Source organism: Anabas testudineus, chromosome 5 (assembly GCF_900324465.2).
Source record: "Anabas testudineus chromosome 5, fAnaTes1.2, whole genome shotgun sequence".
NCBI classification, from domain to species: Eukaryota; Metazoa; Chordata; class Actinopteri; order Anabantiformes; family Anabantidae; genus Anabas; species Anabas testudineus.
The window spans coordinates 21620741-21647230 of record NC_046614.1 but is presented as its reverse complement, the minus strand read 5'-3'; the positions used below and the strand labels follow the sequence as shown (position 1 = coordinate 21647230).

Genomic DNA, 26490 nt, shown 5'->3' with positions numbered 1-26490 from the left:
AAGATTTGTACCTACCTTCTTTTTATCATCCACACCTTTCTTTTGTTTGGATATAGATATGCTAAATTAAGTTACTATTGTTATTATTATTAATTTAACCTGTCTGTGTTCCTCTTCTATTTACCATCCCAGCAGCGTTCATGTGCTATTTTGACATCAGTTCATGTCAAAAGCTTGAAGCAGCTTGTGCTGTTTTGTGTAAACGACGCCCATATGACAAGAACTGGTTATGTCTGCCTTAGGTTTGTAGGTGTGAACATGAACATCAACGGAGAAGCTCTTGATTTGGAGATTTAGCAATCATTAATCTTCGATCGCATACTATGTCTCCTCAACCTAACAATGTGTACAAACTCCTTATATTTAGACTGTGAGATTAAAATAAGCTAATTACAGGTAGGAACACTAAATAAGGACACTTATTATAAAAGTGATCTGAAATCCAAATGGAGCATTTGTGTAATTTGTGTCTGTCTTAGATCCTTCTCTATGTCTGTGCTCTAACTATAACTTTTCTCACCTCCTGAAGGTGAAGGTGCTGCTGTTACATGCTCCGGTGTGTGTGTGTGTGTGTGAGATAATCCTTGTGAAGTCGTTGGCGCAGAGAGGTGTTGAAGCTTGTTGTGAATGTGAAGAGCTGCAGCGAGCTGAGCTTCGTGTGCATGTGCGTGCACACGAGTGTGTGTTTAATCCTGTGTACACAGACATGGGTGTGTGTGTGTGTGTGTGTGGGAATGTTGCATGTGTATTTTCTGCCCTGTGGGTTGATGTGCGTCAACAGTTGCTATGAGGGTCAATAATTATCAGTTTGATCAGCTGATATGATGTTTCGTCTCCACAGATTGAGGCTTCATGTTTCTTGTGTGTGTGATCTAAAATTCTCAGTTGTCATGTACAGTTACAGGTGTTAAATATGATGTTTAAGGTAACTTTAAAGTCGGATTTAATGTACAAAATATCTGCTTGGCATGTTTATAAAGCCAGATTTCATAGATCACAGCGAATGCATAATGGAAAAAAGGGCTCATATAGTGAAGACATCTCTACTGCCTGATACAACCCAGTGCTGAACTTTAATGTCTTAAATCTCAGTGCCAGCCTTTTTTATGTTGAGCGGAGGCAGAACAAAAGTCTGTGCACTGTTACCTGCTACCTCCGTTCGCAGACAGCCGGTGTCTCACATGTGCACTGCAGACTGCTGCTGTTCCTCTACTGTAATCTCCTCACGCAGCCAAATGGAGCGGGCTGTAGAATAATGTAGAGAAAATGAGTATATGATATGATTAGCAAATTTAGCTACCTAATGTTATAAACTGTTTATTGTTCCGGACACCATAATGACATTTGGAGTCTGATGTTTTTGTTGATTGTTCTGTTTGTTCGCTGCTGGAGGTGTATCCCAGTAATTCAGGGATCTAAGATGGCAGCTCCTGCATCATTTTCCTCTTTGTGGCTTTTGCTGTTGCCATGGTCAAACTACAAGCTGAAGAAAGTTAAACCATCAACTCAGACAGCCGTGGCATGATAAGAAAAGGTGGCTGCTTCATGTTTAAATGAGACACAGTAGAGACAGCAACTGTTCACTGTCTGGCAGTTCCTTAATGTTCCACTTTATATATTATATATTAAACAGACTGCAGTGAACTGAGTCAGCTCCAGGATGAACATCTCTATAATTTAGACCTGTGTTCGTGCAGACTGTGTAGTTCGCGGTATGTGTGTGTGCACGAGTGTGTATTTAATGCTGGCAGCTTAGTTGGAGTCCCTCTGCAGCATGTTAACAACTGATAAAGATGAGAGAATAAAGAGAGGGATGCTGCAGGAGAGAGCAGAGAGCTTTTTACCAACAAGCTGCCAGAACTGAAACACAAAGTACACAGCTGCAAGTGAACTGACTCAGTTAGTGGTTCATTATTTCATCACTGTCTAACCTTTACATTTTTAGAAGCATCCTGAGTCTGTTCTGTTCTAATCTAAATCTAATTTTCATCCTCTGTGCATCTCTGTGTTGCATTTAATGTTGTACTTTAATACAGTTGTGTCATTCCTATGAGTCTTTGAGCATTTAGGGCTGGGCGTATTGTCCCCATAGTTAGTTTACCGATGATTTAATCAGGAGATGATCACAATGTGGAACAGGCCTGTGCGTTCTGTGTTACTTTATTGTAATATCAAACACAATAAACAATTGACAGCTAGAAAAACAGTCAAGAAAGATTGGAATCAGGTTTCAGTGTCAGTGTGATGTCAACTCACAGACTGTAAGTGTGTTTTTATGTAACAGTGAGGGTGTCCTCTCAGAAACAGTCAGAGAAAGGTGTCGGTCAGAGGAGGAAGTGAGCAGATGGAGGGTGGATGGAGAGGCAACAGGAAGTGGAGGCTTGATGGTTTCCTCATGTTGTGTTGGCAACAGTCAGGATTTCACTTCCTTGTACTCACACAGCCCACAGGTGCTGTTTGTGGGTACAGTACGTGCCACACTTCTGTCCGTCTCTTCATATCTTATCTCCTGCTTCTTCACCCCCACAGGAACTCCTGAAAAGTGTTAAAGGGACACTTTCCCGCACCCACACCGATGTTGGCTTTGGACTGAAACCAGCAGAGGTGGAGTCAGGTTTAAATCCCACATATTTACATTTTTTTATCCAGTTTTAGTACAGCTTCAGCTCTCTCTGAAGGAGAAACCACAAACAGTTTACAGCCAACATTTAAAGCCAAAAAAAAAAAAAAAAATCACTGGTTTGATTTATTTCAGTGTGAATATTTGCTCTTTTTTTCTTTATATAACAGTAAACTGAATATTTGAGGGTTTCCCGTGTTTTATAGTGTTTATAATGCCTCACTTCACCTTGAATTATTATATATATTATATATATTATGTATTATTTGGGGAAATCCCACATCCATAAAGGAAAAAATTAGTTAAGTTTGAGAGTTTCACTGTTGTATATGTTTTGCAGCCACTCCCCTGTTTTCCTTCATGTTTCTCAAACGTTGCCAAAACTGATCACGAGATGTGGTGAGTCAGTGACCGAACAGTTTTGTGGGGAAACCCTGCTGACAGTCACTCTTGGTTCCCGTTCGGACTGCAGACTCTGCACAGACTCCCTGCTGTGGTTTGTTTTCTGTGCTACGGTCAGTGTGATGTCGAGCTGTCCGGGAGCTCTGCCAACAGGGAACCCTGTATCTGACACACTACCTCTCTGGTAGGTCTGAATCCAGCTCAGACTTCAGTCCTGGTGCTGGTCTGTGGTTTGGGTGCATGGAGAGCAGGGTCAGTGGGATGCAGTGTTTTTGTAGGGGAGCTGGGCGTGACTCTGTTTGGCCTTGGTGATTGCGCACAATCAGCATGCAGCCATTCATCAGGTTGTGTACACACAGAAACACACAGCTCAGATCTGAATGCACACTCTGCTGTCACAGCCAACACACTGCAAACTGGGACAAGATAAAATCTGTTAAAACATAAAAAAACATCAGACAGGAACAGGGACCTGCTCACTCCTCTGCTGTTTAGAAAAATCCCAACTTTTCTTCAAAGGCTGAATTTATTCTCAGCTGTTCTGCTTGAGTTTCTTGAACTCTGAATGTTGGTACAACTCTGTAACTTCTGACTCTGAGGACCAGAATCTAAATCTTTAGTTTTGGTCTTTTGACTCTGTTCAGCTCTCTGTACAGTCAGAAAGCCTTTGGCCTCAGCACTGAGATCATGTGCTTGATGAAACTCAAGTGGCTTTTCATTTCATTGCATTTCCAAAGTTCACCAGAGTAAAAAAAGAGCAGGAGAGGGTGAAGGAGAGCTGTGTATATGTTTTCATACATCATGGTTTCATACATCATAGTTTCCTACACAGCATGTTTACATGTAACTTTAGTGTGTCATGTTGTGGTTTTATGCTTTCAAAATCATGTGGGGTAGAGGTATCAGTGATGCTGTGCTGTATGTCCTAACTCAAAATGTTGTACAGTGAATAACTGCAAGTGAATATTGTCCTGCAACATATGATATTAAAATGGAAAACAAATACAATTTTTGTGAATCCAGCTCAGTGCAGTTTACTGATATATTCATTACCAGAATTATCTGCAGCAGACGCGTCACGTTTGTATCTAATAAATATAACTCGCGATTCAGCTTTAGGATTACTGGTGCTGTGTGAAGACACAGGCCTGACGTAGTGCTGATCTGCTGTGATTATCGGTAACCAGAGCTGATGCTGCACCCAGTGTCCTCATTGTTGCTTTTCCACTGTAGAAACTTTCCCCAGGGAACAGGAACCTTTTTAGAAACCATGATCTAAATGAACTAATTTCAAGGAGATAACTTTTTGTGCTCGGGGGGATGTTCTGAAAGTTTGGGGAACTTTGGTGGTGGGATTTGCTGTGTAGAGTAACACTGATTGGGCAACTGCAAACGTAGTTTAACTTCTAGCTTCTAGCGACAATAATCAGGATGGAGTGGTGCCAGATTTTAGATGGACTGATAATGAACAACAACAAATACAAATTTCAGCGCACTGGAGGATTTTTACGTCTGGGAAATGTCCCTGGACCTAAAAAGTTGTTGAGATTCTATTGTTTCTGAACATGCAATGGAAAAGTGCCTCATTTATCTACAGGGTAAAGGTGGTTTTATCACTCACCAGTCGTCATGCCCGTTTCTCGTTAGGCTTTGACTTCCTGAATAAAAGTGCAGAAACTGTCTAAATCTAAGCCAGTTTCATATTAACACAATAAATCCATATTTGCTAGTTTTGCGATAACCAGCACTTACACTGGTTACACCTGCTTGGCTCTGGTTGAGGCACTCGCCTGCCTGTCTGTCATGTTGAACTTGCTGTAAATCCTCACACTGAGACAGAAACTGATGAGTGATTGTTTCCTGTCATCTCCTCACATCACATTCCTGCTCTGACTACCACATTGTCACACACCCAGCCGCTCTGCGATTGGACTGCTAGATATACTCCTCCCACCCATTAACATCAATGGCAGCTTGTGTTTTCCACATTCACACACTCTCTTCTCTCTTGTCAGCTTGAACAGTTATTTTTTTTTTATAAAACCCAGGAATGTTGGTGTCACATTGTCCAACTGGTTTTCAGCCCAACAAACAACAGACTGTGAAGCTTTTTCCACTCTGCTCTCAGTCACAAGATGCTCCACCAACAGTCATCTGAGGCTGAGTAATGTGCAGCCTCACTGCTGAGGACTGGAACAGGCTAATGGGTGTTGGGGTTATTTCTCTGCACAATGGGAAAGAAAATGTCCAAACAAATGTTATGCCTAACTGAGCCGATTAAGACTCCAGAAGGTGTTATTTGACTAACAGTCAGATTAGGATTTTTCTTTTTCAGCTCATACTATAGGCACTTTCTGCTGCAGGAACATTACTCATAGCCTGATTTTCCTTGTGTGTTGTTTGTTAAAACATTAGTTTCCTACTTTCTACTGTTGCAAACCAAGACATTTCTTCTGCAAAGCCCTTAGTTGCTTAACCACAGGGTGTGCAATGAAGTCTAAATAATTGCTTTGGTAACAGGGTTCCCTGGTGGCCCAGGGGTTTAAGGCACAGACCATGAACCACAACATCACTGATTCCAGTCTGGCCTGGGATCTTTGTTGTCATTCCACATCTTTGTCTCTTCTCATTTTATGTCACATATATAATATAATACTAATTAGTGCCTGTGAAGTGAACGTACAGTGTGATTGATCAGGGAGTCAGCTGCTGAGCTGAATCATCATCTTGTGATCACTTGATTTCTAAGATGACACTGTTTGGCTCATTAAATATGTGGTCTTTCTGCTGGCGAAACCAGCTGTCAGCAGATATCAGACTGTCAAGAAACACAAACAGCAGGGACAGATGAACTGGTGTGCTGAGCTTTCTGCTCTAACTGTGCTCAAACTGATTATTAAACCGGATCTCTTTGCTCTACTTAATTTAAGCATCTGCTACTGACAGTCCGTCGCCGAGCATAATAACCTGTATTTTGTGAATATGCACAACAATGACAGACTTGCAGGCGGTGCAGGCTTGGCTCTCTTGCTCATGTTTCAGTGTTTTAGTGCTTAGTTTTGAAAATTGTGTGTCTTTCTTATTGTCACATCACATCTACTTGACTGATCTGAAATGACAGGACTGCCACCAACCCCTAAAAGTACCTGGGACTTGGCTGTACCACCCCCCTCCTAAGCAGCACATTTTGCTCCAGGCATTCATCCTCAAAACAGGTGCAACAGCGAGGGGAGAAGAAGAATCAGAATCAGAGATAACAGATAAATGCAACCAGAGACTTTCAGTCTGATGGGTTGAAGGTGAGGTGAAGAGGATGAGGCAAAGACATTGTATGTTAAACGATGCCAGATTGCTGCTATTTGCATAAAAACACATTCTCGCAATCATATACAGTCAAATCTGAGCACACAGACATGAATGTTATATTTTTAGATTCAGTGTGGCCTTTTAAGGATATTATTCATTCTCTGATGTCCATCGCAAATGAATCTGTTTAGAAATTATAGAAGAAATTGCAATTTTAGTATTAAAGTAATCTGGCAGTCATCATCTGTACTGCATATCCTTGTGTACATACAGACACTGTTAATAGCTTATTTGGCACATTTACTGTAATGGGTGCGGTGTTTCCTTTGTGAATCTCCCAGGTTGACTTCAGACTGTAAGGACATGTAACACAGATGATTCAGTCTGCAGTGTAAGGCTGTAGCAGAATCAATCAGACAGATGGATTCTCCATCCTCTTACAGGACTCTCCCGAGACTGAGCTGGGTGGACTAAGGCTGTACTCATAAATAATGGTCATCATAATGACTCCTGTTCTCTGATGTAGACCTGAACTCTTTGGCTGATGGCATTATTGATTTCTTTTTACTAGTCCTTTTATTTATTCCTGTTATAGAGTGGAAACCTTTACTATGGATATTTTTTTTTTTCAAAGCCTGTACTGCATACAGCATGTTCATCTCTTCCTCTGTCTCTGTGTTCATGTTATTGTTTCCTGTGTTGCCCAGCAGCCAGTACCACCAGTGTAAAAAATAGTTTTACTGTCATCTCCTTGAGGACTATACAGGAAAAACATGCATTGTTTTTATCGATTGAAAATATGTAGCTGCTGCAGGCAGCGAGATAAAATCAAAGTGAAGTCAGAAAACCTTTGTCCATGATTGGTGATACATTTACATATAGACAGTCAGAGTTTTGAGAATTGAACTGCTGCCTGTGGAGATTACACTTCATTTAAATTATACATGTAGTTCTAACAAACAGGTTTGTCTGGAAGGATGCATTTTCTTTTTAACTTAGGAGGATGTTTGGCATCTCCTCTGATATAGATAAATTCACTGCTGCTGCTTTCGTACCTACAGGTACTAGCAAACATATTTATATATATATTTCTATAGGTGTCTGATGTGGCATTTTAGTCAATATATAATGAAATATGACTCACTGCAGTGTTTCCTGCAGGAAATCAGTGGAGTTGGAGAAGTTTTTCCTTCCATATTTGTACTGTTGTCTGAAGTTTTCTAAGCTTTTTCTTTTTACCGACATCACAACGATTCATTCACTCACTTATCAAATACTTGGCCGCTGCTGTATGATATAGTGACTCAGATTGTTTACAAGGAGAAAGGTTGCTCTGTTTAATTAGAGGAGTTCTTTATGGCCTGTGATGCTGTATTCCTTTGCTATAATATGATGCTAGTTTGTTGTCAGGTTTACTTTCTCTTCCAGTCATCCACACAACAGGAGAGTGCAACATGACAACTGGCCTAATGTTTCTGAATGCATGGTGACACATTTTGCACTCTGAAAACCAAAATCTGGTGACCAAGGCTGACAAACAGGCGCTCACAGACAATAACTGAACTGTCCTTCAGCACAGCAGACACCGTCATGTGTTTGGAAGCAGCTGTTGGTTTAATAGCAGCAGGCTGCTGATGAGACATTTGTGTCAATACAGTTTAGTGATCATCGCATCTATTGGCTCTGCTGCAGTATGTCCAACCTGTAGGCTGTTAGCTGTGAGTGCAGACTCATATGACTCAGATTCCATGACTCGTGTGTTTCTGACTCAGCTATGTAATAAATGACAAATTACAAGGGATGGACGGAAAGTGAGAGTGCTGGCTGTTTTTGTAACACAGAACACAGCAAAGGAGGAAGGAAAGAAACTGATTGCAGCTCCAACTGTTCAACATTTCCCTTCTGATAAGCAGCAAAAACAAAGTGACGTTAAATCGTTGCTGCTGCAGGACAGAAACCTACTCCGTGGTCCCTTTGCTCCCAGTTTAGTGGGTCTGTGAATAGGTTAAAGGGATGTGGTCCGACTAGACTCAACCGAGATGAAATGGTTTCTGTACAGCTGTTTTATATTTATTTATATTTATTTTACAGAATTCAAAAAGCATGCAACAATAAAACTCATCTCAATATTAGATGTTAAGGGAAAATGACACCAATGACATACGTTACATACAAAGCGCCCATGGCTAAACTTAAGTGCATCCAACGCCACATGAAATAAGTGGAGGGATTGCGTTTGGTTATTGGGACATTTATCCTATCCCTCATTAGAATGAACCAGAGTCCATCATGATAATGAGGAAAACGCTAATAGAGATTAGTGCTATACGATTAATCTAATCGCCGTTGCGATGTCAGCCGGTGCGATTATAAAGCTGCAAAAGGCTGTGATTTAATAAAACAGGTGTATGTGTGTGTACTTGCGTCAAAACCTTTTCTCTATTTTTGTACAGTTTGCTCATTATCATAAACTACTTTCCTTGAGTTGAGTCACAAAAATTAGTGAATGTTCTGTGACTCCTTCACTGTTTGTGTTCAGCGTGGGTGTGGGAGTGCAGCACCATGCTCAGTTGACAAATCAGCAGCCAGAACGAAGAGCTTGAGAAGGGAATGAGCCAAAATGACTCATTTATTCCCATTGTTTGTCCCTGTAAACTACCACAACTCAACTAACTTGACTATTGAAGTCAATATTTACTACCTTTTAGAAGCGATACAATACAATGTTTGGTTTCAGATTATTCAGGGTAGGTCTTTTTGTACAGCAGTCCACATGAAAAGCTTATGAAGTAGATTTAGATGCTTAACGATTTTATGATGTAACTTAAAAATAATACTACCTAAGCATCTTTGTATGTCTTTGTATGTTTGAGTTTAAAACACGTTTACCTACTCTGTACGTAGGTTTCTGGATGTATGGATGGTTGTGTACTCTGACTATTGGTTGGATGAATCGTCATCTCAGACTCTGGGGTACTGAGCCTATATTTGGTAGACCAAATAATTTATTGATTAAAAAGAAAATAATTAGCCGGTGAATTGATTATGACAATACTTATTAGTTTGATTAATATAAGAGTTCACAGGTCAACCGCAGTGACAAAAGTGAACCTGAATTAGCTCCAAACTAACCAGTCTTACAATCCTACCAAGCTTTTCTCAGCGGCAGATGATACTTGTTTACTAAAATCTCACAAACTCCCCGTGTAGTGCTCTTACAGATAGAGGTCACCTGACCTAGATGACGCGTGGAAACAGATATCTGAAGTTGAGAGATAAAGTGAAATGTAAAACTGATGTATACGTGTTTAAGCACTTTGTCCTGCACTTTTCAGACCCCCACATATCACTGATCCTTACCTCCTCTCGATGTCATCAGAAAGTACCGGGGCCTGAAGTTTGGCTTGTCGCATTTGATGCGTCTTTGTGTTGTCTTGTCACAGTGTTTGCAGCCTTGTTCTGTCATATTTTTAGCTTCTTCTTCATTTACCCCATGAGGAAAATGTTGGCATGTCCCACTCGGTGTGTCCTGCTTATCAACGTGCTGCAGACAAACACTGTTATCTAACATGTTAGAGACACTCTCCATGTCTCATTGGCATTTCTTGGCTCTCTATCACACTCCTAGCACTCACATACTTCCCTAAATCACATTTGTGATGTTTTTAAAAGGAGCAAAAGATTATTTCACAGTAATTGTAATAAAAAACATTTTGAACACATTTTCATAATCATCACACACCTTTTTTTTTTTCCATTGTGGGTCCAATTCATAGCCCATAATTAAACAAGAGTGCTCCAGATACCTTCATGTGTTGGTGTTCTGCCCATTTTAGATGGTTTAATCTCATGTTTCCTAACACAGTTAGATTTAAAATTTACTATTAGTCATGAAGCTCCCAAATCTAAATGTGTATAACTTTAGTTAGGACAAGGACAGATATTTTCAGGCTAAATAAACATGGTTAGCATGCTAACAACAGCAGCCTAGAGGAAGTCATCTGGTTCTGACCCCAGCTGTTGGTACCGTTACCTGGGTAATATCAAAGGCAGGACGTCCCATCCTCACAATCCCCGTGGAGCTCGTTAGCTGTCAGAGCTAATTGGGTGGCTCTTCAATGCACAGATGCTGACACACTTCAAAGGATTTCACCTTCAAAGAGCACGCGGGTCAGGGTTGAAATAGGAAAAGGAACATGAATATATGTATGATGTCATGTTGAAGAACTGACTGTGAGGATTCCCTTATTGAACACTGTGAGGGATGAATGTGGAGTGCAGCGCTCTTCCTAGATGTGAAACACGAATTAATTTTTGGTAAATGCCTAAAACACTAGTCTTTATTACATATTACTTGACTATTGACTAACATGAACAGGATTGCAGCTATATTTAAAAGATCAACATGTGTGTGTGTGTGAATCTCTGATTTAACACACCGCATCTCACTGCATATATACTTACTCATCATAGTCCTCATCACCTTCATCATAGTCCTCATCACCTTTTAAATGGGTTACATTGGAAACTGTGATCACATCAATTTGTCTTGTGCATCAGAAAGTAATGGTGGAGTTCAGAAGTGTTTACAGTAGAAATACGTTGAACCCTGATATTAATAACCATTTACTTCCATTTATTTGTATTTTTATTTCTTTTTAATCTATCATGGCATTCATACTAGCCACTTTCTTTTCGTTAAGGCGTTTTGGCTATAATCAGTAAACACTGACTGAGTTATAGTGGTAAGTCATAAAAACCTGTGCATCTGCAAACACCCTCACCTGAAGACATTTTTAATTCAGATCCTGATTTAGTGATGTGCCGCTGTTGATCAAAAACAATTAAAAACACATCAAAGAACTATTACTCAGACTGACATGTTTGTTCAGTACTGAAAACTACGGGCATCTTCGTTTATCTATCAACAGCTCCACAGAGATATAGTGGAATGTGGCCACATGCTCTGACATGACATGGTTTTCCTAACTTTATGTGCTACACGTTCTGACACAATGCAGTGTCGTAGAAAGAGTCTGACGCATATGAGGAGATTGTCTGATGGGATAAATTCACACAGGTTAACTTGTGTGGGCCAGAGTATGTACAGTGTATATATGCTGAGATGGAGGACAACAGTGGACACTTACAGAGCCACAGCTGTCATTCGTGGCTGAGAGTCGGCTTTGCAGCTGCCCCACTCACAGCAGAGCTTGACAGATAGAAAAGGAGGCATGCCACAGAACAAGAAATTGAGTAGGGCTCAACATCATGCAGATATGCTGCGATTCAGTTTAGCTACAGCCGAGGAAAACAAAATGGAGGAAAAGTTGATCTTTACAGTCTGTTTTTATTGTTTTTAAATATTGATGGAGGTCTATAGCTCAGAGAAATAAAATTTGATCAGGTTCTGGATTCTCAAACTTTACTGGTTTTAACCTCTTTATAGAATATGTGAAGAAATATGGAAAATCACCAGCCGTGTGATATGGATACTGGATATGTATCTGAAAATACAGAATAATGAATCCCAGTTATCCCTCAGAAGGTAGATAATGCCTTCAGTGGCTCACACGGGCAATATTCTTCCATGAAAAGAGCAAACATTAAAGCGACATTGCTTTAAATCCGTCAGCTCTTCTTAGTGTTTTTGTATTTGCAGCATGTTTCCCTTCATCTGCTCCAACAATGGAGGCTTTTATCTGACTGGTCCTTATACACATTCACACCTGGGGACAAACCAGCAGTACTAGTGTCTGATGTGTCCACACACAGGCTGCTGCAGGTCTGTCTCAGTGTATTTGGGTTATGATCAGGACTCTGCAGTGACGAACAGGCCGAGCTTCAGGCTGTAAAAAGGATTATTAAATCTCTGGATGCTCTCCAGATGTTGCTGCTTTGTCTCGTTCAGATCCGTCTTGTCCCTGGTGCCGTTTTCTGGTCTGAAAATGACTCAATAAATGACTGGTGTCTCCTGTGTCCTGTGAGTTTTTTGCCATTACTGTCTCCAAACCTTTTGTCTCATACTGTCCGTTTAGCACATACAGGAAATACATTTTTAACAACACTTGATAAGAAAAAGATAAGAAAAAAAAATTCAGTTCACCACATTGATTCATTGACCAGGTTACAGCTTTACTTTACATTCAGACTGTTATTGCTGTTAACTCTGTAACTGAAAACTCATTTCCAGTGTCTAAGTGTAGTGGGAGCAACCAGTTTTCCAATTTCTCTTTAGATGCTTTCTTCTGAGGCATCTGGATAAATACGTGCTCAGTTAAAGGCTAATAATTAAGTTGATTCTTAAAAACTATGACAGGATGGAGGGAAAAAACTAGAGGATGTAAATTCCAGAGTTTTGAATCAGCTCTTAAAAACGCTATGGTCTTTCCATAGCACAGTCCAAAGAGGGCGTGCCTGGTAGTGTCAGCCATTGTTAGAGAAACGCCAAGGACCCACCCAAACAAAGATAGTATTCTACACTGGTTGTCTGCATATGTTAATGTTACACACAGACCATATATAGACACATATACGCATATAGACTGAAAGTATATGATATTTTGCAGTATTTGTACATTAAAACACACAGACATGAACGGTGTTCAGTGTCTTTATCACAGCATGTTGTATCTGGGGTCTTTTTTTTTTTTATATTTTACATGAAAACCTTAATTTAATTGTTCCCACAACAAATTAGATTAGCATCAGATCTCTTCCTAAGCAAATACGCCACCTCCTTTAGTTAGTTCCAGAGTTCACTTCTTTCACAATACTAACAACCACAGGCAACCAAAACCATTTTTAACTTAAGGGTTTGGTGATGTTGTTGCGTTAACATCTGCTGTGTTGTCTCTGTGCAACGTCTGACTTCTTCCTTACATTACTGTTGGTGTTTGTTCTTGAGACAGTGGAGCAACTTTGATTCACATTTTCACCCAATTTTTTTTTATTTTGGTTGTATTTTGTAACACTGCCTTACAGCTTAATTGTTGTTGAACCAAATGACAGAGAAAACTGAGCTTTTTGGAATCAAATCATCCTCCTTCATTAGAAACTGTAACCTGCCATATAAAACATTAGTGGCTCCATGCGAAACTTCCTGTAGTTGACTGAATATAAAGCCAGTTCAGCTTTATTTCTATTTTCTATTAAAACAGTCAAATAAACACATGCAGAAGCACAGTTGATAATTTCTCCAGAATCAATGTCTGTTACCATAAATTAAAATGGATCATTGTTGTGGTTTAAGCTTCTCCATCACCTGTTCTTACAGAACAGCTGATAGCTGTGATGTCTGGCTGAAGATGGTCCTGAATACTAAACATACCAATATCATAGTGCACCCGGGGGAACAAGTGTCAACATGTATTTACAAACTAATTGTATATTTGCAGACATCAGGTGGAGTCATTTTATTTTCACACAGCAGCACGTCAATGCAAACTCGTATTGCAGTAAAGCTCTAACCCTAACCCCAGTAACGGTCACCAGTTGGCCCCTGAATAAACTGACAGCTCTGGTACTGATTGGGCTTTTAAGCAATCAGAAAGCAGCGAGGACCTGCCATAATCAATGAATTTAATCAACAAGATGAGCTGATGCCTCCTCTGGGTGTACGACTGATATTTATCAAAGAACAACTGAACATCCAGTTGTAGCCTGAATACTCACTGCTGGGTATAATGTGTTCAAACTCAGTCTGCCCCACCCATTTTCCATTTACTATGTAATATAGCTAAGATCCAATCCATTTCATTCTGCCTTTCTCTTGTCTCTTTATCACAGCAGCAAATGGTAAAATGTAAGACGTTGGATTATATTTTGCTTGCTCTCATATGTTTGCATTAACTCCAGCTACATATATAGTATGTGATTTAAACCCATCTTCTTTCTCTTTGCTACAGTCCCTGCTGGTTTCATCGTCTGTACTGACTGAACAGGAGATTAGATAGTTGGGATTTTATAAACTAAAGCTTTGTTGTTTTTTTGAACAAAGTTTGGACAATCGGTATCAGTTTGGAATGACTGAGCAAACAGGTTTAAAGGGTTATTAGGAATTACAAATGAAGGTTACACAGAAAAATATCTTCATGTTTCCTGCTAAGATGAGTCATTAATTAAGCATCATGTATGTTTCTAAGTGTGCGTGTGGGTGTGTGTGTGTGATGCTCCTCTGCAAGTCCAGACCTCTTCTTCGTCTGTCTGCAGTGTGGGGATTTCCTTTTCCACACTGGTCACATGACTGCAGATATGGGTGTGGTCTCCTGCATTCTTGGTCTGTGTATTTCTCCCTCTCTCACTCTTTTATTGCTCAGTCTGGCATGCTGCGACACTCTCCCCCACACGCACAGATCCACGCCGTCGTCGGGACCTAATACTCACCATCGCAGTGTTTGATGTGTCCTGCATGTGGGAACGTCTGCATACAGTCACTGGGACGTTATTCAATGGGATTGTGTATATGTGATCAGTGCAACAAGAATAAAGTTCCTCTCTGTGTGTTGAGGGTGTGGCCAGCAGCCTGTGTGTGTGTGTGTGTGTGTGTGTGTGTGTGTGTGTCTGGAGGAGGGCGGTGCAGGCTGCTGCTTTAGTATGCAGAGCAGGTGTGTCTGCAGAGGCAGAGAGCAGAGAAAAGGAAGAAGAAGGGGGATAACAGCAGCTGAACAGAGGGTCAGTCTGAAGGAAGAATGAATTAGTTTATGAACTGATACTAACCGTGTGTGTGTGTGTGTGTGTGTGTGTTAGGAAGTGAGAAGAGATTTTGATCTCATCAGTGAAATATATTATTTATATTTATCTATTTCTGCAGAAAGAGAAACACATCAGTTTGTTCAACAGCTTCCTTCAGGGCTAAACGTTTGCATATGAACCCTCCTGATAAAACCCATACACTGACCTGTCTCCTTCAATTTATATACAATTATGTTGAAAGTTGTGGAATTAAAGCATTTGGATCTCCAGTTTTAGATGGGACTGACCTCTTATTCTGCTAATGATGTCTGTTTAGATTTTTATCACATCCCTGTGTGTTGCAATAATCCAAGGAACACTGAAGGAGGGGAAGCTGATTGGCTGCAGTGGGTGTACGGACTATGAAAGAGATCAGCGACAGTCAAGTGTCTGATAAGAAGCTGTATATTTTACAACTTTGTGGAAAAATCTTAGCCTGCCAGCCACGCTAACCACTGCAGTGCATATTTGCATGTTTTACCCACGATTTTTCATGTCCTACCTGCTTTTGGCCACAACACGAGCACATTCAGACAGTTCTGTCTGCAGCTGAATCAAAAGTGCACCTTCATTTTTTTTATTAAAAACTTTTCCAGATTGCAACTATCACAACAGCACAAATAGGAATCAGATTAGTGAGCATTTAGAAGTTTGCAATAATTAAAACAGCAAACAGTAAAGTACATAGCCTCTGACACAGGCTTTGAATCGGTACCAAAATATTTGATGGCTCTCGATGGAAATGAGTTAACTCAAGTCAAAGCTTATCACACAGCCCCTTCTGAACAAACTATAGCTATGTGAAAGTAAAGTTTAACTCAAGGTCCATTCGCTGGGTTGATTTCCAGAGCTTTTGGTAATAACAGACAGCCTTTTTCAGCAACTGGAACTATTTTTATCGTGTGCGGAGCTTGAGTCACATAATAACAGGTGGTCGTGTTGGGGGAGAAGTGACTGATGCTCACAGCTGTTTCTGTTACTGGTGTCTGTTTCCACTGTTCATTCACTTCTTGCTGTTTTACTTGATGATCTGTCTCCCACAGCTGTCACGTCATGTCATGGGAGTTCGAACAAATAGCTGATTGAATTTTTTTTTTTAGTCAATTAACACAAAAATAATCAGCAATCTCTTTATTACATCGTATTTCAGCTTCTACACTTTAAAGATGTTTCCTCTTTTCTGAATCTCATATCCTGTGTGATTGAGAGAAGCTGTAATTGGCATTTTCTTGCTATTTATTATAGTTTTGTTGATAAAAAAGAAGAATACATTCGTTAAAAAACAGAAGTTGGATCAATAAATAATGAAAACAAGCTCTACAACCACCTTGGTAATATAATTGATTTGCTTCTTTGTTATAGACAAAACTACACTTTAAAATGGTAAAATTTTAATTTTGCTTTGAGAGGAGAACATACATTGTAGGTACTTTTCATGTCTTCTGCTTCAGCATAAAAGAAACTGATAAAGCCCTCTAAGAAAGAAAAAATTTAAATAACTCAAGAAACATGTACCTTTGTAGTGTAAAGATTTAAAGTTTATGATTTTTGTGGTTTGTATTTGTTTATGTAAACTGGATGTTGATTGATATTTTCTTTGTAGCTGTTATTGTATTTTATAATTATATATATTTTTTTCTTTGGCAAAAACAAAAAGCACTTTAAAGATGTTTGGATAAAGTTTGCATGTAAACATTCTACTCTCCCCGCTTCATTAATATACATCAGTGTTTTTTTAAAAATAGTAACGACATGATGGATGTGATGATAGTCTGTGTGAGTCATTCTCCCTGGTTTTGTTTAGTTTATCCAAATGTAATCCTGACAACTATGCTGTGTGCTCTGCCAAAACACACATCATGTCCTCACTGAAGCAAATAATTTTTGAAATGGTTTACATCTCAATGGACATGCCTACATGTTTATGTTTGAAGGTGTTTCTAAAAGGTTCTCCCCACACTAAACTGATAAACCTCTTCTTCTTTTGGAGTTTTCCACCAGCTTCTGCTCCACAGTGGGTTTTTTGTGTAGAGCAAATATATAAATGAGCACATGGATGGAAAATCCCACAACATGCATGATCAGCTACATTCAACACACTTTGAGTCTCCAGCTTTTATCCCACGTGATGTTAACAGGCAGACAGAAGATTTTTGTTATGAAACAATATGTGAAACAAGCACACAGATAATTTAGGCATATATATCAAAATCTAGTCGAGTGTAGTTAAGGATTGAGCCACACCAGGTCCAGGGTTACAGACGGTCCCTTCTGGACCCCCCGAAATGTCCTGTGTCTGATAATTTCGAGCTAAAATGCATCCACACAAGCTCCACGCGGCTTATCGCGTCTCACACACACATATAAGCTGAGTGGCTGGCAACATGGTGGCTGCAGCATAATTTAATCTGGAGTCAATAACAAACAGATAAGATGTGCAAAAAACAGACACACTGTCTGTCTCATGCACTCTCACAAACAGACACTTAGACACACACTAAAACTCTTACAGCTAAATAGATACAGCTTCTATATATAGACCCAGCTGAAGTCCTGCCGTCACGTCCTGTCTTATTTGGGGTTTTTGTCTGTGTTTTTTATAGCAACGTCACTTTTTCACGTGGTACAGGCTACATCATTCAGCCCGTAGCTTAATTAGAATTTACTCATAAATCTGTAATACAGTTATTTCTATCATGTGCCTTGAGTTAAAATCATGCAGTATTCTTGATATAACACACGAACATATTACAGTACGTGTTCATCAAAACATTTGACATTAATTAACATCTGCTGTATCATCTGCTGAAAGTAAACTTAACAGACTTGATGCATTTATATATTTTTCATGAAACATTCTGTTTTATACAGAAATACAAACAAATTCAAATGTAATTTAAAGGTTAAAAGATTGTTTTTCTTCCAGCTCGGGATGACATCACATTGTGAAGGCTTGTTTGTAGCAGGTAGTACAATAGGTTATTCTAGTGTTACAGCATTTTAATCAAGTCAGACATGTCGACTGAATTCCACAACAATACTCTTCAAATCTAATCCGAGCGTGTTACAGAAGAAAATCTGATATATCAGTTGGTTCAGTCAACACTTTCTACCTGTCAAATAAATATTTAATAACAAATATCTCTATGTAAGAACTGGTTAATGTGATGGAACCTGTTTTCATTCACTGATTAAACTGATGATTTGAAGCAGGCTCAGCTGACGTGTACAGTAGTCCTACAGACAGAGACCCAGGTTGACATTTGCTTCTCTAGAGCAGCAAACTTTCGGATCATTTAGAGGAAAGCTTTTCAACCCAGGTCGACTCTGACAGGAAGACGAGTTTAGGGAGTGAAAATAGTCAAACATAAAACCATGAAACAGGAAACGGCATCCTCAGAATTCCTGCTTGTGTCTTTATAAATCATTTCCCTTCTCGCGCTCTCACACGCACTCATATCCTGTGTTCTCTCACATGTTAAAGTGACCCACACACTGTATTTGTGTGCATGGTGATGACGTGCCATTACACTGCCTTAATCAAACACTTGCTTATTAAGCATAACACCCACATATACACAGAGTCACATGACGAGCAAGAAAGAAGGTGAGTGTGGCGGCAGGTGTGTCAATAATCTCACCTTTGGACTGACATGAGTCTAGTTAATGAGCAATAAAGGTGTGTGTTTGTGTGGGTATGTGTGTGTATCATGTTGGTTAAACTCCAACCAAAATCCTTCTCTCTGTCTACCTGCAAGCGCTACACCTCTTCCACCCTAACATAGTAGGTATTAATAGTTGATGCAACATAATTGTAATGGAAAGCTGGCACAGTTACGTTGGGCTTTTCACATCTCCACATCACAACTAACCTATTCGTGTGCTGCTGTAATCCAGCTAAGCATGGCCCACGATTGTGTGCTGGAGAATGAACTGCTTACTGCTTATGCAAACCAAACCTGATGTTGTTAGCAGGATGCTTTTATTGTGAATAAGTATTAGGAACTAATGTGTTTATCACTGACCTCACAGAGCTTCATCAGCAGTGATGTTCCTAAATAAAACTGGTCTAATCAAGCTGATATAAATATATTCTGCTCCAGATCTCTCAGTTTTAGCGGAAAGTGCTCCAGGCTCTGACTGTGGTTTGTGACTGTTGCACCCCCAACACTTTGCTGTGGGTGCAGTGGAAAAACAATTGATCCACACTAGCGCAGATCATCTGATGCTGGCTGTGCATGGCGAGTGAAGCTGCCTTTATACGTGTGGGTTGAGGGGCCGTGCTGTATCTCTGGCGGCTACGTGCATTGCGACCCAAACCTCCATGGCTGGCGGCGTCTCAAAAATGTAGCTACACATTGTGACTGTTGACAGAGATACCTCATGGGGATTATAGAAACTGGCTGCTTGTCTTTACATGTTTCTCACAGAGTTTGTTGAGAGTAGTAACAACATTAAAAGAGTTATATACAGTATGAAGTGCTCTTTTTACCAAAGCAATTACACCGCAGACCTTCTGCTAATCACAGTTGCTGCTCTGTATAAGTGAATGATTGTAAACCCAGTGACTGCAGAAGAAGATGGCGAAGTTACTGGGATGTAACACGAGGAATGAAGCTGGAGTTATTCTAGTTTTACTGTATGTAAGTTTGTTATTGTAAAAAAAAAAAAAGGTGGAAGCTTTTTTCTATTTTCTGTTATTTCTATTAGTAATAATTTAGGTACAGGTTAACTGATTCTGCTGCATTAATGTGAATCTGAATAATTCATTCATTCATTTAGACCTACTTGGTCTGCTCTGATGAAATGCTTTTAAATTTCCTCATATTAGTGGTTGTATAATTAAGTAAACTCATTATCTGTAATTAACACCTTCCATCACAGTGACATCATCAACTATTGGTGTAATAATGTACAACAAACAACGTGATGAGGTTTCTAGGCTGTTTATTTCATTTCATTTTATTTCTCTGGTGTCTAATTGTAGTAATGACTCGACTGATCAATGAACAGCTGGATAATTACTGAACGCAGACACGGAGAGGGCATCTGTGCTTCTCAATTTAAAACAAAACACATACGCACAGATAAAGCCCTCTAAGAAAGCTGGTGCAGTTTTTAGAAGATTAAAATAAAAAAATTAAAAGACGGTTTCAAACGGAAGATAAAGGGAGCTGAAGAAGTTTAGTTGTTAACAGATCAGATTCCCTTTTGCAACAAAACACACATACAGATGGTTCCCTTAGTATCAAAATGTCTGATTGTTTCATAAAAAATCCGAGGTAAAAGTTGATGAACGTACAGGTGTACGATGAGAAGTCAGATAGGGGCATCTTGGTCAAATCACAGAGCTTCAACGTCTCATTAATTTACTTTATAATCTACAGTAATCTGAGTGAATTCTTCAAATGTCCACTTGGACTCATTGGTGAACTTGTTAGATCATCAGTCTGGACAGAGGTGCATGTTAAATGATACCGATAAAGACTGTTGTCTGTCTCTAGGCCACATGTGTGCCGTCCTTCCACCTTGTCTGTCCCTGCCCTGCTGTAAAAATGTAATTTCCCTTTTTGGGGATCAATAAAATCTTATCTTATAAACTCTATAACCACACTGTTACCTATGTGTAATCTCAGTGTCTCTGTCCTACGTTACCATTACCAGCTACGTTAACACGCTTGATAAGGGGCTGAGAAAGGATGTTGAGCATGAATAAGATTTATTCCTTTGTAGAATAAACACAACACACAGGTCAGTAAGTAACTCTGCTGTTTTTAGTGCGTAAAAGATCTTTAGGGCCGTCGAACAATAACAGTGATAAACTGCAGGGCTACGACTACATGCTGACGCACACACACACACTGATACTGAACAGTATCTTGTAGTAAAGCTGCTCGCTGAACTATAACACAGGTGTCCACACAGTGACTCCCCCAAATAGATATAAATGTGGTTCTAGTGTCAACACTGCTGAACTCCCAGCTAGTGTCCATTCACCCTGCACGTCACACTACATAGTTGTTGCTACTGTGTTGTATTTTTTTGATATGCTGTGAAAATCGTGAGGTGCAGTAGGAGCCCTTGAAACCCGTTAATATCATCACAAAAATGTTGTTATAACAGCAAACAACAGACTTGCAGTGGCTCTCTCTGTGTCCCCCAATGTGACAGCCACTGCCCCAGGAAATTGCCTGTGTCACTGAGACCACAAACCACCACTCAGGAGAACCCTGACCCCAGAACCAAGAGCAGTACTTCCCTAACAGGCTGTGATGCTGTTTGTGTGTGTGTGTGTGTGTGTGTGTGTGTGTGTGTGTGTGTGTGTGTCCATAGCAGAACACTAAACAGTGAAAAATGGAGGACAGCCTGTGACGTGCACTTACATAATCTGTGGTGATGGGTTGGAATGCCACACTTTGCCCTAAACACACACACACACACACACACACACACACACACTTCGCTGTCATTGGAGTATCGTTCTCGGCTTCATGCTGATTGGCTCCCAGAGCTGCAGAATAACACTTCTGACCTCTGGTTCTTTATCAGCAGGACAAAGTGTCTGACTCCAGTTTTCATGTTGCTGCACTAATTTGTTTTCCCACTTTTCTCATGGTCACGGTATTTTATCTTATTAGCTGTAATTACTATAATTGAATTTGTTTTCCAATACTGTCTTTACAAAACGTAGTCTGTGCGTCTGTCCATCAAGCTTGTCGAGTGCAGAGTATCCAGTTAGTTTATGATTTAACGACTTTGCTAGTATTGTAAAGCATCATTTAACTGTATTGTGTGACGTTATGCTCATTTCCTGGTGATTTACCATTATTATTATTGTAATAAAGCTTGTTTTGTCTTTTAGACTGAGGTTCACTGCTCTACAGGTTAATCTGTGATGTGTTTTAGGTTTATACTTAAAGGACGACAGGTGACCTATCATATGTTAATAATGGTTTCACTTCACACCTGGCCTGAATAGGCTCGTTAGGTGAAACAATTAAAGGGGGTGGTGTCTATTTTAGGGTGTTTAACCCAGATCAGACTGTTTGGGAAGAGAAACTGTTTAACACCCAATCACGCGTCTCGGAGGAAAAGCGAGGATGGATAATTAGTTGATATAACGACCTCTGTTATTCAGGGGTTTCTTCAAGAATCGTAGATGAGAAACTGTCCTCTAATTTGGCCAATTAATCTCTGTGATATTAATTAGTAAGAATCAAAGGGAGTCCTGAGCGGATCTGTCTGCTGATGATGGTGTTTGACTGTTTCCTGTCTGGATCTGGTTTATGAAAATCAGTTTTCCTGTTTCTGTTTCCGCTGCAGTGTGACGCCAGAGGAACATGAGGAGCAAGCACAACCTGGTTAGGAGTTAACGTCAGTGTTCGACTTCTCTGCCTGTTGAGAACTACACTACCCACAATCCCTGTGAACTGACGACCCAGTGTGAGGTTTAGATCACTTTAATAAGGGCGCTGAGAGCAACAGAAACTACAGCAACAACACCAGCACTGCTGTGAAGAGGACCAACATGGCCAACAACACGGCGGACCACCCTCCGGGGAACTCGGTTGCTGAGGGCAGCCATGAAGGAGACTTTGGTTTGGCTATGACGGATCTGAGGAGCCTGATGGAGCTGCGAAGCGCAGAGGCTGTCAACAAGATACGGGACACGTACGGAGACGTACAGGGCATCTGTCGCCGCCTGAAAACATCCCCCATAGAAGGTAAGACGTGCCCAACACCCACCAGTGCAGTGAGAGTTTAACTCTGCACACTCAGCTTTTTTTTTTGTCTAATAAGGTCAAACGTTTGGATATTATGACTCACACAGTGACATATTTTTGTTACTGAGTAGTACACTGCTGGTGTGAGTGTGACAGCACAATTACAGATTGTGTTAAGTTCAAGGTCATTATCCAAACACAGCCTACTATGTTATTCCCCCTGTGGAACTTCCCTTTGGAATTAATAAAGAACCATCTGGCTGAGTCTTATTATTCGTGGGTCAGTATCAAAGTTCCGCTCACACCTCAGTAGCTGTGAACCACTGTCGGCAATGTTGATTTACCAAACAGGTAGAGAAGTTGCGGCAGGTTCACAGCAGGTTCAGCCTTAAACCTGACTGTGATGGTGGTGGTGGTGAAGCAGAGCAGAGCAGCTTGATGAACGTCTGTGACACTTTCAATTCTGTGTCACAGACGCTACTCCTGTGCTGTCTGCAGCCTATCAGGAGAGCTGCTCCACATTGTGTTTGGATTTTGCCACTAAACTATGACACAACAACACACTTTCTATTTCTGTTACTGCGGCGTTTTTACATCCCAGATGATGATGATCAGGCTGAGTGAGAGCTGCTGTGTATTCTGTTATTCTTTAGGCTCAGCTACTCTGAAGGTGGAAATGTATTAGTAATAATGCTGAAACAAAAAGGTGTTGCTGCACTACTAAAGTGTCAAACCAGAGTAGACTGAGTAGGCTCACGTACTGTAACCTCTTGATCTGTGTGTGTGAGCCACGGATTCATACAAACAACATTTCTGGTTCACACTCTTTGCTCATTTCGTGGTGAAAGATGATCAGTTTGGATTTAAGTCGGAGCTTCATGTGAGGCCAGAAAATGGCTGCTGTTTGTCATTTCTCTCTCCCTGCTGCATCCTTTGATCCCTCTGAATGTGTGTGTGTGTGTGTGTGTGTGTGTTTGCAGCCATCGGCCCATTCCAGGATTGAAATTAGTTCCAGCCCGTTCCCCTAATGGCTCCATAGATCATTGCTCTGTTCCATTTAGTAATCAGAGGACAGCTGTAGTCGCGTCCTCCACACAAGAAATTACTCACTTTAATGAAGAAAGTGTAATTATATTTTCACTACGGAGAGGGAGGGAGAGAGAAAATGGGGGGAAGCCTATGCACAAGATTGAGGGCAAACACACTGGATGATTGACTGGTACAGTTAACTACAGTGGACTAGTGTCAGTCCAGTTTTATTCCACGATTACTGTGACTGTCTGTCTTTTCTAATCAGTTTCACATTATCATGTATCATTACAAGTATCAGTGTCTGTGTCTACTCACATTTAGGAGTACAACTGCGATTTAGAGGTTAAAAAATGTTTTTAAAAAAATGATAAGAAATGCAGATTGTCTCTGCAGGCATTAACGCAATGTTGCTATAATGTTGAGAACAGAAAAAGCTTGGAGTAATAAGGCTCCATGTTTTCCCTAGTGTTAACCTTGTAGGCACAGCCAAAAATAGCTACTTGAGTTATGTTACATGCTTATAGAGCTACACCGAGTTGGTTGATTCAATCATAAGATGATAGAGATATAGAGATTTTGTTTTTATTGACATGTTATGGACAGTTTGATTGGAAATAACCGTCCCAGTAATTAAAACTACTTGGTTATTGTAGGGTGGCATGTTTAACTGCGATTGTTGTGGACAATATTTGCAATTATTATTATTTTTACTATTTGGGACAGTCGAGCATTCATCACCTGTGTTCTCTTAGCTGTTAACTGCTAATTTGTCATGTTTCTGCAAGATGTAGCGTAACTTAGCATGTTTTACACGGTAACCCTCTTTTATTCACTGTTGCTAGACTTTTATCCTAAATACCTCCATTAAACATGGGTTGAGTTTTTAGTTTTGGCCTCCAGTTCAGTGTCAGACTACTCGTTTGCATCTATCTCCATCACATGGTTCTCTGGCTGAACGGATACTGACTGGTCATCTCTTTATTACTGCACACAGGTTATATGAATGTGTGACAGGTTGTTGCCATGTAACGGGTGCAGGAAAGGTCATGCTGAAAGTCAGAACAGGAATAATGAAATGTTAATGTTTATTGCTCAATTTGTTGTTTGTGTTTTTGATGTTCATGATAAAGACACAGTGCAGATCATCTCTGCATCTTTGTGACAGAAGGGGAACCTGCATGAAACCAGAGTTTCACACAACGGTTTTCTGCTTCTCACCTTAACCTGATTTCTCACAATAATGGAGGTTTGTTTTATTTATGTAAACAAAAAGTGTCAGCGCTGAACTGAACCTGAGCATGAATCATGTTTCTCACATCCTAAATCGCAACAGAGAACCTGATGTATTGTCTGAAAGCCAGCTAACCTGATTAGCTCTGTAACAGAGGTATTGTGTTAGCGGTTCGAGAGTTCACACAGTTATATTTAACACTGTTTCTGCATCAGCTCGCTGTTCGAGCTGTGATAATGAGGTGTTTCTTCTTCAGCTGCTTTTACTTTCAGGAAAATTCTGACTGTCACTGTCCTGAGCCTAACCTCACCCCCACACACACACACACACACACACACACACACACACACTGTCAAGGCTCAGCTGCAGCCATGTATCCCGCTGGTTAATGTGTATTGATGGATCAGTCTGTTGCCTCTCTGGAGGTCATTGATCGTCCTTCTCATCATTTTACAAAATCAGAGCGTATTTTATGTTGAGAGGACACGCAGCGTGAGACACAGCCAGATGTAAATTTCATTTCAGCAGGACATGGGCTACAAATAACTTCACAAAGACACACACATCTAAAAATAATTGGCTATTTTAGGAAAATGCTAATGAACAGCAGCATGTTCTGTCACTACAGAAGATGATTTCTTTTTGTCTCTGTACCTTTTATTCCCTCATGTAAAGGACTCTGAGCTGAAACTGACAAAAACGGACTTAAACATCGCTGATTCTGACATCAGTTGGTGATTAGATTTAGTTTTAGCCGTTATGTTTTTCCGTCATGTACAGATATCTGAAATCAGAGCTACAGCACAGTTCCAGTTAAAGATACGTTTATCTTTCTGTTCTGTAGGATTTAACCCTGGATATTTATTATATTTCCAGCCAGAGCTTCTTGTACTTGAACAACTACATGTTCCTCTTAAGTTATCAGAAGGTAAATGAAAAGACTGTAGAGAAGCTCTGCTATTCTGAGAAAACAGAAACATGCATATCCACATATTTGTGTTTAGAAAATGCAACTAAAAACTTTTGCAAAACAGATCTGCAGTATAAAAGTGACTGATCTACCAACCACAACAAGCTGACTGCAAAAGACACGGCTCTAATTATAACATCTGAACACCATCTGTGATATGTGAAAGCTACAGTAGTTAAGAAGAAACCAAAAACAGTGGATGTGTGTAACAAACTCTTGTTATGAACAAGGGTTCGTTACATCCAGTTTCTGTCTGATGATAGAATGACTATAAACTTCACCAAATCCAATTTCTTCTGAAAAAGAACCAAACATGAGATTGAAGTGAGACTTGAGGTTTTTCAAAATAAAATATTTTTTGGGCAATAATTGGAAAATGTGTCTGAGCCTTGAGCTTTCATGGGGCCAAAGGTAGCAGCTGGTTGATATTTAAGATCAAATGAAGACGAAATGTGGTTTTTAATTATGCATA

The 26490-nt window shown here is 40.1% G+C and overlaps 1 protein-coding gene across 3 annotated transcripts in view; it reads left to right on the top strand.

Moving 5' to 3' along the window:
- Window positions 1-26490, top strand: part of LOC113154145 (plasma membrane calcium-transporting ATPase 1-like) — a 77990-nt gene that overhangs the window by 7476 nt on the left and 44024 nt on the right. For all 3 annotated transcript variants that reach the window (XM_026348170.1, XM_026348169.1, XM_026348168.1), the window contains one exon: window positions 22385-22785. In XM_026348170.1, coding sequence (XP_026203955.1) covers window positions 22590-22785 — 196 coding nt within the window. In that variant the 5' untranslated portion in view covers window positions 22385-22589. The remainder of the gene's footprint in view (window positions 1-22384; window positions 22786-26490) is intronic.